The 14,260-nt window shown below is 34.6% G+C and overlaps 1 protein-coding gene across 8 annotated transcripts in view; it reads right to left on the bottom strand.

Moving 5' to 3' along the window:
- WDR64 (WD repeat domain 64) overlaps positions 1-14,260 on the bottom strand; it is a 173,240-nt gene that overhangs the window by 114,904 nt on the left and 44,076 nt on the right. For all 8 annotated transcript variants that reach the window (XM_031966959.1, XM_031966963.1, XM_031966961.1 and 5 more), the window contains 2 exons: positions 9,055-9,269; positions 5,303-5,437 (listed from right to left, as the gene is read on the bottom strand). In XM_031966959.1, coding sequence (XP_031822819.1) covers positions 5,303-5,437; positions 9,055-9,269 — 350 coding nt within the window. The remainder of the gene's footprint in view (positions 1-5,302; positions 5,438-9,054; positions 9,270-14,260) is intronic.

Genomic DNA, 14,260 nt, shown 5'->3' with positions numbered 1-14,260 from the left:
TATGTCTTCTATGTTCTCTTAACAAATTTCTACCAGCCTGTTAGGAAAAAAGCTACTTTTCCTATTAGACTATTACTATAAGCTACTTTTCCTATTAGGCTGAGAGGAAACAAAAGGAAAGTAGTTCAGATCTTAAATTCCAGATAAAGAAATTATACTTTATTCAGAAAACAATGGAATAAATCAGAAGCAAAGCCAGGTTACCAAAGCAGGTCCAGCAGTGTCCTGACATAAACAGGAAAGATACCTGGAAGCTTATAAAATACTAACAGAAATCAGGGATTTTAAGGCATTACTACATGAGTTTTAGAGGTCTCTTAATAAGCATCACCAAAATAAAGGCATGCATATAAAGACAAAGGACTCAAATTGCAAAGAAACTATATTAAAAATGATTTACAGGGAACTTCTGCGCTTCAACTATTTTATCATCACTATGCTTTTGAGCTTTTCATTACTGATTACTTGGGAGTATTAGATTGTTCTTGTTCCATCCTTTGTTCTCAAAGAGAACTAAGGATATCACAAGGGCAATGTCTTGACTTGCTCATGAAATGGGCAAAACTGCACAGAATCATCAGTCTCATTCTCTTTTCCAGAGTCAACAAGTCCAGTGGCAAAACAAAGGTCAAGATGACTGGTGATGGTTCAGGATACAATGGATGATTTTGACCTTTCTAAATTAAGGACTTTCCCAGATGTCTGTCTGAGACCATGACCAGTCAATGATTAAGGGCTCTTAAAAGCCGTCTCTTTTCAGAGCCATATAATAAGAAATAAAAAATTAAAGTCAAGCAAGACAAAAATGGTGGGGAGAAGAAGAGAAAGAGGAGGGAGAGTTTCATTTTGGACATACTTACTTTAAAATGACTAATGGACATTCCATTTGAAATTGAAAGGCAGCTCAAATGTGAAATTAGATGTCAGCAGAAAGGTTAAATTAGGAGAGGAAGATCTGAAAATCATCAGCAGAAGTTGGGATAATCTATGGGAGCTGATGAGATTATCAAGCAAAGTAGTAGAGAGAAGAGGGCCCAGGACAAAGTCCTGTGGACGACTACAGTTAGAGGATATGATCTGGATGAAAATCCAGCAAAGAAAACTGAGAAAAGTGGTCTGATAAGAAGGAGGAAAATTAGAATGGTGTCCTGAAAACCTAGAGATAAGAGTATCAAGAAGACAGTATTCAACTAATATTGCCTGTGGCTACAATCAAAGTCAAAGAGAATAGAAAATTTAGAAGTGACCTTCTTCAGGTCCTTGGTAATTTAGGAGTAAACAAATCTCCCTATTTCAATTCCCTTCTCACTCCAGTCCATTTTCCAATCAGCTCCCAAAGTGATTTTCCTAAAGTAGTTAGTTATATTTAGACATTTAAAATTATCTTGTTATATTATGAATTTGACACCAAATAAAGTCAAACATTTTCTTGTACAAAGAATGGAAAAGAGCATATATAGTTGTGAATCTACAACATTTTTCCTCCAAATGTACAACAAATTCAATGTTGTTTTCAAAGTTGTCCTATTGATTTGTGTTTTCTACTAATTGGTCTATTATCTTCTGTGCTTTTGGTTTAGATGAAAGTGAGATTTAAATGCTGGAAACTCTGCTCCTCCCCCTTCTACAGTTGTAATCTTCCTTTATTCCTAGATTATATAAAGTAATAAATTTTCCTTCATCCCCTTTATTTCTTTGATGTATTCTTTTCCCTTCCTTTTTCTTTATTCTCTTAAACTCAACAAAACATAACAAGACATTCCTGGACTTTTTAAATAACTTAACTACTATTATCTTTGATGACATTAGAGACCTTAGAGGAAACTTTTTTCTTAACTCCCTATTAAAATGTAAACAACTTATACTTTTATAGCACCTTCTAATTTCACAAACACATTTACCTTTTTAATGTGTCTTTTTACTCTTACAATTGCATTTCAAAATTTCTCTTCAGCTAAGTTCTTTTCATGAGAAATGATTGGAACATCTCTATTTCATTTAAGTCCCTTTCCCTGCCTATCTATTAGGATTATACACAATTTTTTCAGGTAAGGTGTTCTAATTGTGTTTATCTTTTCCCCTTTAGAATATTATTTTCCAAGCTTCTTCTAAATGGTAGCTTCCATGACTTGTGTGACCCTTAGTATGTCCCTTATGCAGTCTTGGATTCGCTTTTTTCCTGGATGCTTATTTTTTCCTAAATTTCTTTTTTCTTTCCACACAGGAAGTTGATTTCAGTCATGATGAAAATCCAAAGACTGAAAAAGTCAAAGAAAATTTGAGGTATCTCTTGTCAAGAACAATTGACTTACAAAACAGTACAAAGAAAGGTGGTCTAGAATAATCTTATTTGGTCCATTCTAATTTTCAGGGAATCTTTACTTAGGTATGGTTTTGTACCTTCTTTCAAAATTTTTCCCCTAAAGATTGCATTTATTTATAATATTTTAAAACTCTTGTTTCATTTTATCCTAAGAATTCTGTAGCTTGATCTGGTCAAGCTGTGTATTTGTTTGAGGCTTTGCTTGTAGATGTGTTCAAGCTTTTATTTCCTTCAAAGTTTTTTTTTTTTTTGGAGAGCACTGAATCAACATTTTTTTTAATCAACCAGCTTTGATTTTCACCATTTTCTCAGCCTTACTCCCTAAATTGATGCTTTCCCTTTTTTGTTGTTGAAGGGAATGACTTAGTCTTGTTTGGTCCCAATTTGTGTTTTTGTGGGTTTTCCTGCTGCTACCTCTGAAAATTGAACACTTGTTTTTCAAGGATTTGGGGGACAACATGGGCTAGTAAACTGCAAAATTTTATCTTTATTAAGTAGTTATTATATTTTTATGTGCATGTGAGAGTATGGATTATTTTATTCCTTTTCTGTGTCCCTAGAGTTTATCTCAGTGCCTGGCACAAAGTGAAGACTTAATAAATACTTGTTGATTGATGGTTGTATCTTCATATACGAGGGACTTACAATGCTCATTTTACTTCTTTCTTCAAGTAGCAGAGCATCTAATATGGAGCCTCACACATAGTAGGCGCTCAATAATACTTAATTGATTGAAGTAGTTCTAACTTGAAAGTTCATTTATGGCCATAATGAAAGTAGTAGTGACTTAACTAAGTATGTATCCTAGAGAAATTTACATTGGTAAATTAATGTTAACTTGATAACCATAATCTCTACCATAATAATAGCATAGCACATTCTTTTAATTTTCTTATAGTATCTTTCTTTGTATCTAAGTCATATATCAGTTTTGAACTTATCTTGGTAAATGGTGTAAGACCCTGGTCTGTGCCAGGTTTCTACCTTATTGCTTTCCAGTTTTTCCAATAATTTTTTACCAAATAATGAATTCTTATCTTAAAATTTTGTCTTTATCTTTGTTATATACAAGGTTATGATATTTATGTGATGCTGTAAATTGTATGTCTATTCTGCTCCACTGATCTACCTTTCTATTTCTTAGCCAGCACAAGATAGTTTTGATAATTACAACCTTATAATATAGTTTAAAATTTGGTACTGCTAAACTTCCTTTTGCTACATTTTTTTTTCCCACAACAACATCTTTATTCCTTATGTGATTGCAGAATACCAAGACCCTACTGCGCAACCACAAGGATATTTGTGTATATTTAAATGGCTTTTAAAGACTATCAATGTATTATGAATTGTCAGATTTGTGCACAAATCAAATTGGAATGGAAGATACATCCGTTTCTTAATTGAATGTTTTGGAAATGTTTCCTCTAAAAAGCCAGAGACACAGTCACAAAGATTTAATTACATTATAGAAACTAAGTAAAGCTTTGCAATTAGTTATGTCACATAATTGATGTTTGTAAAATCAAGCAATCTGATATTTACAATTGAAATGGTTTTTTAATGTGTTGTACAAAACATTTCCTTAAGTTTCTTTTTTTCCCTCTCTTGATGCAATATGATATATTGGAACAAAGAAAGTTACTTATTCCAAAAAAGAATGGCTCTTCCATAAAGATTGTACTTATAAAAAAGATGCAAATTGACCTTAGATAAAATATTCTATTTCATTTTAAATTTCTGTTTCAAATATTAATTTTTTTAACAAAATAAATTTAGAACTAAGTTAAATATGGATTATTTATGCTGAGTGAAACAAATTATTTTTTCTTTATCCTATTTTAATAAGTTTCATTAGCTACACAGTATGTGGGCCACTTATCTTTCCATTATACTCGATGGCCTTTTCTGAAAATGGAAAGGTATCTTGGAGCCCAATTATAGAGGGTCTTGAATTTCAGACTAAGAAATTAGGACTTCATTTCAAAGGCATTGTGAAATTATTTTAAGTTTCTTTAAGGACCATGCCACATTTAGACTGTCACATTAGGAAGATTATTTTAGAACTAGAAAGTGTAAAGTATAGTGTGGAACAAGGAAGCACTTTCATTTAATTACACTTTTAGATAAGTCATTTAGATAGTATACACAAAAGTATAATGCTAGGTGTTCAAGTAATATCATCTTATTAGCAAATCAATTCACATTCTGATCAGAATACAAAGTATACAAAGTTTTATCAATATAATTGTTCTCTATCATCTCCCCAAAACTGTATGCATATTATGATATGTATGTATTTCTTATTTTGCATATATATACACAATATATTACACATATGTGCATGAATATGCATTATGACTAAATGTATATAAATATGGGGCAGTGTGACAACTGCACTACCACCTCAGACATCCCAGAATCATCTGGAGTCAGGATAAGCAAAAGTCCTTGGTCTTTATTCTTGGTCTTTAGACACAGGATTGAACAGGATCAAAGTAGATTCTCTACGACTGCCTTCTCCCTCGTCTACTGCCAAGAGAGACTCTGGACAGTCTTACTCCACCCCCTAGTCCTTCCTACAATCCTCTATCTACACCAATCATTGAGCCAGCACAGGATAGTGGGAAGGACCATTTTCCAAGCATATGTCCATAGAGTATTGTCCAATGGGTAGTTAGCCTCAAGTGCTCGGCAGTCCTGACTTCAGTGCATTGACTCAATAGTTTCAGCCCTCTACAAGGCAGGGCATACTAGAACAGATCTTGGCACTTAAAAATAAACAACAAGGGACCAAATCCTGTTCAGCTTTTTATGCAATATCCTTTTTCTTTTAAAAAAATTTAACTTTATCTTTAAAATAAAATAGAATACCTTTGAGCTCTATGAAAACTAATTGGAAAGCTCTAAAGCTACCACAGGTTTATTACTGAGAAGAGCAGTCTGATTCACCAAATGCATGTGTACAATTTTACTCACGTGTTGTCTCCAAGTCTCTTCAAAGAGTCCAGAACAAACGAATGGGTGCTGTCTAAAGAGCAAGACCCAAAGGAGTGAAGGGGCTGGATATAGTTAATCTTCATGACCCAGTCATTATGTAGCTTCCTTTTAACACTAGGGACAAAAAAATGAATTTTTGTTGATGCACAATATAACTGAGCTACTGTTTGATGCTCCAGCTTATATTCTAGCTCAGAACCAAATCACAAAACAGAAATGGCGCAAATTTCAATCTAACCCAGCAAGCTTACATATAGCTACAGATATAGTTCCTCCTAGTCTTGTATTGAGTAGTGATTAGTAGCTGTTCAGTTGATTTCAGTCATGTCTAATTCTGTAACCCTATTTGGGTTTTTCTTGATGTAAATACTGGAATGGTTTGCCATTTCCCTCTCCAGCTCATTTTTATAAATGAAGAAACTCATCTATAAAAGTTATAAGGTTAGAAGTGACTTGCCCAGAGCCACAAAAATACTAAGTGTCTGAGGCTATTCTCAGGAAAATGAATTTTCTTTATCCAGACTTAGCATTTATCTACAGTGTGCCATGTAGTAGAGCCCTCAGAATAGTAGACTATTCTGTGTGATAGTTGTAAGTGTGATAGTTGATTTAATGAATTGTCATCAAATACCCATTTAAAATAAGTGATTTCTTATTTATCTAGATTACTTAAGATTGTTAGTAATCTAATCTTATTGATCAATCTTTGACTTGTAACCTGCCTGGTGGAAAATTTGCCCATCAACAATGGAAACTCTACCCAGTAACAAAGGCTATTTTTGGGGGACTGGGACAACTTGATTGACCTTATTTTATCAAGATCTTTGAAATAGATAGTATAACTCAAGCTCCCTATACCTGGCTGGGTAGGCAACTACATGTTGTTTGTCTTTTACTTGTAGTTAATTGCCTACCTAAGAATTAAGCCTGTGACAGGTGGCCCAGTGTAATGTTCGGGCTAGCTTTCTGGAGGTCCTCGGGATCAGCCCAAGTCCTTGGTCTTAGTGGAGAAGTGATGAAGGCAGGAGAGCCACCATGAGGATGGTGAAAGATGGAATGTCTCATTTCCAGTCAGCCCTTATATACCTTAGTACAATTACATCATTACAGCATACTGAATATGTGTGGACTAAAGAACCATTATATCATCATGCTAAGTACTAAGTATATATGTGAACTAGAGAACCATCATCTTATCAATTCCACTGAGTTAACACTTTGTTTCAAGTATACTTCTCCAGAGTTCCAGCCCTTTACAACCCAGAAATTTGTATAAATATGAGACTCTTTTTCTAGCTTGCTGCTAATCCCTTAAACACTAAGCCTACTTCACTGTTCACAATGAAATCTACCTTGACTGAGAACAATCTAATACTCCCAAGTAATTCTCCCAAGTAATCAGTAATGAAAAGCTCAAAAGCATAGTGATGATAAAATAGTTGAAGCACAGAAGTTCCCTGTAAATCATTTTTAATATAGTTTCTTTGCAATTTGAGCCCTTTGTCTTTATATGTGTGCCTTTATTTTGGTGATCCTTATTAAGAAACCTCTAAAACTCATGTAGTAATGTCTTAAAATCCCTGATTTCTGTTAGTATTTTATAAGCTTCCAGGTATCTTTCCTGTTTATGTCAGAACACTGCTGGACCTGCTTTGGTAACCTGGCTTTGCTTCTGATTTATTCCATTGTTTTCTGAATAAAGTATAATTTCTTTATCTGGAATTTAAGATCTGAACTACTTTCCTTTTGTTTCCTCTCAGCCTAATAGGAAAAGTAGCTTATAGTAATAGTCTAATAGGAAAAGTAGCTTTTTTCCTAACAGGCTGGTAGAAATTTGTTAAGAGAACATAGAAGACATAGACACAAATGTGGCTGCAGGGAGACTTTTATTTAATAAACCAGTCTCCTATTTCAGGTAGTGAGGTTTTATATTCCTTCTTTGGAATAATGGCTAGCATCTATTAGCCTTAGTCTTGCAGGTGGATTAGTCTATATTTCAGGTTTGTTTGTTTTTTTTTTTTTTTTCAGTTCAGTAGACTATCAAGTAGATCACAAATAAATATTGAGTAGAAAGTTCAGGAATAGAGATTGTCTCAAAATCTCTTTTTTGAGCATGAAACAATATTATCACTGATATTACACACAACTTAGTGGATGGTATTTTCTATCTTGATTGTCTTTCTTTTTGTAACTCTGGGTTCTGGATTACCTCTTAGCAAAATGATCAGCATACTATTAGAATTCTATATTCTTTAGTTATCAACTTACCACTGTATTTCCAAGCACCTTGAACATTGTAAGTCCACAACAATAAGTTTGTTGAACAAAATGTCATATAAGAGAGAATTTTCTAATGGCTCTTAGAATTATACTCTATTTCTGAATTCTTTCCTTCCCGCAAGTCTGCACAGACCCTGCCTTGCTAGGTTTGGTGATCATCTCTGCTATAAGGGCACCTTTTCTGAGTAAAAGGCATAAAAATTGTTCATTCTTAGCATTGATTTCCTCCATGTAGAGGCTTGTGATGGCTATATACAAGAATGAGTACACAAATGTTAGTGTATATTATTATCTTACTATTTTTTAATTATACAATCTTTCAAGTCTCTCTGAGGCACCCATCAAATGGAAACAAAAAAAGTGAATGTGAAAAAGGGCCTCTAGTTTTTTTTATAAGTGGTAAATATCTTAGTGAAGAGAAGATTAATGCCTTACTTCACTATCTTGATGGAGAAGGGTCTGCTACAGGCTGAATCCTAGCCAGAAAGTTGAAAAGTGACATGCCTGACATTTTATAGAACAATAGGTCACATAGTGGTGAAAGAGGAGAAGGAGGGCTGAATTCCCCATCAATTTAGCCTACTAAATACTTTGTTGAGATAAGTAATATTGCTCAGTTGTGACTGTCATCTCCCATAGTAGGTTCCAAAATGGAGCCAAGTATTGTGAGAATTTATCACTCTTAAGAATTCAACAATAGAATTAGACTAGAAATGACAAGTGACATTAATGGTCATTTAGGTTACATTTTATTCAAGGACCCTTTCTGAAGCATGACATAGGATACTGATCTGAGAACTGACCTGGAAACTGGGAATACCAGAATTCAAATCTTGCCTCTGATACATACTATGTGCCCCCCAAGGCAAAATGCTTAAACTTTCAGTGAACTCTGAACTTCTCTTCCAGAGAAGATGAGGACTTGTATTGGTAGGAATTATGGTATCTATGAATTCTCTATACTAATGAAATCACAGGTCTAGTACCCTGTAATTAAATTTCCAAATTGTTACTATGGCTATGGCTATCAGAGAGTATATGTGTGTGTGTGTGTGTGTGATATTGTACAAAATTTATTTTAGTCAATAAATGATGTCTTTTAGGCATCCCTCCCAACAAGGGAAAACATTTTTTTAGGACCAAAGATGATGAAACAATTCAAATCCAATGAGTCAATACCTGGCTAGAACAAAAGTCTTTACCACCATGGTATTTAATCCAAACCAATTTGAAATGTTTTTATACCAAGAACTAGGATAATTTTTGCTGCTTGCTCAGATTTCTGTTTCTTTCTCAGTCTTGCTGGCAAGCTGACAAAAAAAAATCTAAACGTGGGAATAATACTAGCCAAAATCAATGAAGCACATTTGGGAAATCGCTTTGAGATATTCAAACCACATGTCATAATATGTGTTTTAGTGACAACGATTACCCTTAATTCAACCATTTACCTTTTGAAGTTTTTGGAATCCAGGATCTGGGATTGAGCTTTCCTTTTGTGTTTTGACTGCCTTAGTCCAAAGTCATCGCTGCTTAAAGTGAACCTGTTCACAAAGCCACCATCATCTCCCATTAGGATGTCATCTCTGCCCAGGTGGTCAGTAATAGGCACCACACAAACACACAGAAGGCAGTGATCCACTGGCTTTATGACAAAACAGCTGTCCTAGAAAGTAGACAAGAGATTTCATTCTTAACGCTTGCTTTCCTTCACTTCAGATTAGCCCTATTATTGGTCAAAAGCTGTTCCCTGATGAATAGACTCATGGGGCAAAAGAGATATTGAAAATCAGTTGTATAAATCAATCAATATTTATTACATAACTGTTAAGTGCTATTGAAGATATGGAAATATGAAATGTGATCCTTAACCTCAAAAATGTTTCCAACCTTGCTGAAAAGACAAAAACAGTCACATATAAATGATTATATATGTATAGCCTATATCAGATGGCTTGCTGTCTTGGGGAGGGATGAGATAAGAGAGGAAGGGAAAAATATTTGGAATTCATAATCTTATGAAAATGAATGTTGAAAACTATCTTTAAATGTCATTGGAAAAATAAAATACTATTCATGAGTCATGAGTCAGAGTCAGTCAGAGCTGTGATTAGCGTTGAAATCTTTGAGAAAACTGATTAACTTCTGAGCATTTTTTCTCTCATCTATCAATGAGGATGATAATATTTATCATGGCTATACATTCAAGATAGTATATGATTAAGTGTTAAATCATGATATAGATGATATGCTATAGGAATTCAAAAAAGATCAAGATCAATGTAGGGCAGAATAGTTGAGTAATGTTTCATGGATGATAGGAGGATATGCAGATCTCAAAGGATGGATAGGCTTTGACTTTTTTACTGTGAAGAACAAAAAGAAAAATATATTAGGGTTGAAAAGAATGAATAAAAACACAAAGGCATGAAATGATGGTAAAATGTGAGGAAAAATACAAAAACTGGCTGATATAAAACAGAAAGTCATCCTGGGGAATAGATAGAAAGAGGGTTGGTTAGATTGTTGTTTGGTCATTTTCAGTCATGTCTGACTCTTCATGATCCCATCAGAGCTTTTCTTGTAAAGATACTAGAGTGATTTACTATTTCCTTCTTCAGCCCTTTTTTTAAAGATGATAAAGCTGAAGCAAATGGGGTTAAATTACTTACCCAGTGCCACATAGTTATTACATGTTTGAGGCTGGGTTTGAATTCATGAAGATGAGTCTTTTTGATTCTAAACCTAGTACTCCATCTACCATACTACCTAGCCGCTCTGGTTAGTTAAACAGTATAGCCTAAATCCTGAAGAGCTTTGAATATTATGCAGAGGACTATAGATTAAAAATTCCACTTGTAATAGGGGAGCCTCTAGTGCTCTTTAGTCAGGAGAAAAACATTTAGGAAATTATATTCTGAAATTAGTTTTACTGTGGTATGCATGTTTGGAGAAAGAAGCCAGATAAGGCAAATGAAAAACAATATTTTAAATTTCACACTGTCTTAGTAACATATATGTATGTACAAGGATAGATTATGAAAAAGCATTTCCTTATGTTTGAGCCAGATCTCTTCTATTGATCCATTTCCTTTTCTTTTAAATTCAGTGAAGTTTAAGATTTAGTGGTAATTATTTTCGATTGCTGTGATTGTTCCATCAATTTCATTTGAATGAGGGAATCTAGGAGAGTTCCAGAAGCTCAGAGGAGAAATGAATTTGTAAGACTCAAGAAATATGTGATAACAAGAAACAAGGACCTATGTAATAAGAGAAATAAGTTCTGGTCTCAAAGTGGCTGCCTAACTTTTTCCTTCCATTATTATTGGGAGATAGACTCCCTGATCACCATGTGAGGAATTGGAGTGATGGACATTGGACCCAGATTTGCTGTTTACCACATGGGAAAGCAGTAGCTGTCGTGGTTAGAATTCCAATGATATAGCTACAAGCTATCATGCCTGACATTCTTATCTGCCAGTGACTACAATCAAAGTGAGAAAAGCTGAGATCGAAACTAGTGAATCCCTGAAATTGATTTCTATAGAGGGAAGACATATGAAAATATTGTTGAAGAAGTGATTAATTAATGGTCAAAACCAGTAGCTGTTGAGATAATATTGTTAAACAAGGAATGATAAACAAGTATTTTTTCTCAAACTCATATCATTCTAGTGTTCCAATTTCTATCCAAGGGACTACAATCTTTCCCATCTAGGTTTATAATTTCAGTATTATCCTAAGCTTATCACTCTCCCTCACTCTGATATGGTGGATCAGTTACCATCTCTGTTTGGGCCTTGAGCTAACTTATTCCAACAGACTTCTAATTGGTTTCCATTCATCATCTATCACCAATTTAATAAATTTTGCACAGTCCCACCAGAGACAATTTTTTTCAGCACAGGTCTGACATTTGATTCTTCTACTCATTCAACTCCAGTGATCTTCTGTTGTCTCCGGGATAAAATAGAAATTTCTTTATCTTTTAAAGACAAACACAATTAGGCCCTAATCTATCTTCCCAGCCTTGTTAGATGGTATTCCTTCTTTTGTATTTTAATGATGCAACTAAACTGGTTTATAAAATGGTTGATCATCACATGATCTTGTTGCTATGTACAATGTTCTCTTGGTTGTACTCACTTTACCTAGCATTAGTTCATATAAATCTCTTCAGGTCTTTCTGAAATCATCCTGGGGATCATTTCTCATAGAACGATAATATTTCATTACATTCACATAACACAACTTATTCAGCTGTTCCCCAAATGATTGGTACCCACTCAGTTTCCAATTCCTTGCCATTATAAAAGAGCTGCTACAAACATTTTTGCACATGTGGGTCCCCTTCCTTTCCCTTTTTCATGATCTCTTTGGGATGCAGACCCAGTAGAAACACTGCTGGACCAAAGGGTATGCAGAGTTTGATAGCCCTTTGGGCATAGTTCCAAATTGCTCTCCAGAAAGTTTGGATCAGTTCACAACTTCATCAACAATGCATCAATGTCCCAGTTTTCCCACATCCCCTCCAACATTTATCATTATATTTTCCTGTCATCTTAGCCAATATGAGAGGTGTTTAGTGGTAACTCAGAGTTGTCTTAATTTGCATTTCTCTAATCAATAGTGATTTAGAGCTTTCTTTCATATCAATAGAAATGACTAACTAGCATTTCTACTGTATTTGATATTCCAAAAACCTGGTAAAGTAGACACTTACTAGCAATATGATCCAGGGCAAATTAATTAACTCTGTTTGCCTCAGTTTTCTCATCTATAAAATGATCTGGAGAAGGAAATGACAAACCACTTCAGTATCTCTGCCAAGAAAACCCCAAATGGGGTCACAAAGAATTGGATACAACTGAAAAATGACTGAACAATAAGCACATAAATTACCTAATATATATATGTATATATGTAATGTGTGTGTGTGTGTATATATATATATATATATATATATATATATATATATATATATATATAAATGTTGATTGTTTCATTTCCCAGGCAAACAATCCTTTTCTTTAATCCTTTCAGTGGCTTGCAGGCCCTAGTGGTTCAAAACTGTCTTATTTAAAACTGAAAATCTGAGGGCAAACAGGAGGCTTTAGAAAAGTGTTTGGAGACACAACCTCTTTTGTGTCATTTTTAGGAGTGAGTACATCTACCAGAAGTCAAAGAAGAAGAATTCATTTTCCTTTTTTTAGCCAACCTCCATATAAACACCACGATTATTAATACAATGTTTTATAAAATTTAAAGTGCTACAGAGATGTAAGCTATTCTTTTTTATTTTAAATATTTTGGCTATCCTGAACCAAATCCCTTTCTTCTCCAATGTCTCATAATGATGTGACAATTAGGAATCTGAGTTATTGAAGGCTAATGTAATGGAGTTTTTGTACATGCCTAAATCACTGAAGATAGTATCAGTGAAAGACACTAGGGGATCTGCTTCCAGAAGACAAGAAAACTGGTATATTTGTGAATATTCTGCAGTCCACCTATTGTATGATGGAAAGTAGTCTTTTTGCATTGGCTGCATGAACAGACTTGACTGGGTCTTTAACATTGACTGAGAAATTTAATGCTTTTCCTTCAATTAGATCTAAGGGTGAAAGATTCTTTCACTCATAACTATCTTTCTTAGGCCATATAGTCCCAGGAAACAGGTTTAGGGTATTTGGTTTTTTTTCCTTTATCCTTTTTCATTTTAGGTTCAGAGAATGAAATTTCAATCCAGAAGTTTTTATTACAGAGTTCAGGAATCCAGGTTGGGTATTGAAGCTATTTCAGCAGGAAAAACATGGGGAGAAAGGATCCTGGGTGAGTAATGACTGAGGCTTTGAAGTTGAATTTGGTGGAACTAAAGTTATGAAGGAACTGAGCTAAACCATGAGCCCAGTATACTTCTTCCCCTTCTCCAGAGACTGGGGTGATATTTGCAGGGAAAAGAGTTCCACCCAGGCATTGGTGGAAATGTTCATTTATCTATCTTTGCTATAGGTTTGATTAAAATATCTCTATTAATCTGATATTAAATGTTTAAATGGTACTAGGGTGTTCTTCACTGAGCCCCTAAAATGGAGGAATACAATCAATGGGAGTATAGAGTGCCAATAATAGAAATGAGAAGCTTTTCAATACCCAATATGGTACCAAATAACCCTGAGGGATGGGGGAGTGGTAAAATTTGACATAAATGGCCCTCAATGAGTGGGGCCAGAGTGAACCCATGATAAACTATGCTTACAGGGTGAAAGCTGAGGAAAGGTTTGTATTGTGGGCCCAGTACTAAAGGCTCCAAGAACCAGCCTCACAGAACTCCAAGAAGCTCCTCACTGGAATAGTTATAGGGTCACCATTTTCAGATACAGCTGCTCTCAAAAAGCATTACAGAGGAGTTTCAATCAAAATCAGCAGAGGTAGTATCTAAAGTGATGAAATCACGGCTCTTTGATGCATTGAACAAATTAAATATTCGGACCAGAATTAAATTTTCTTTCAGACTAAATAATGACTGTCCTTTCTGCTTTCCCTCAAACTTCCAACTTTCCAACCTCATGCTTAGATAGTCTTCTGTGAGGTTACTGCACATAGCACATAGAGGTGAAGAGCTTGATCCCAACAGGCTCTGTGTGCCATCCTTCA

Source organism: Sarcophilus harrisii, chromosome 4, assembly GCF_902635505.1.
Source record: "Sarcophilus harrisii chromosome 4, mSarHar1.11, whole genome shotgun sequence".
Taxonomy (NCBI): domain Eukaryota; kingdom Metazoa; phylum Chordata; class Mammalia; order Dasyuromorphia; family Dasyuridae; genus Sarcophilus; species Sarcophilus harrisii.
The sequence above is the reverse complement of the archived record's forward strand: the minus strand, read 5'-3'. Positions and strand labels throughout refer to the sequence as shown.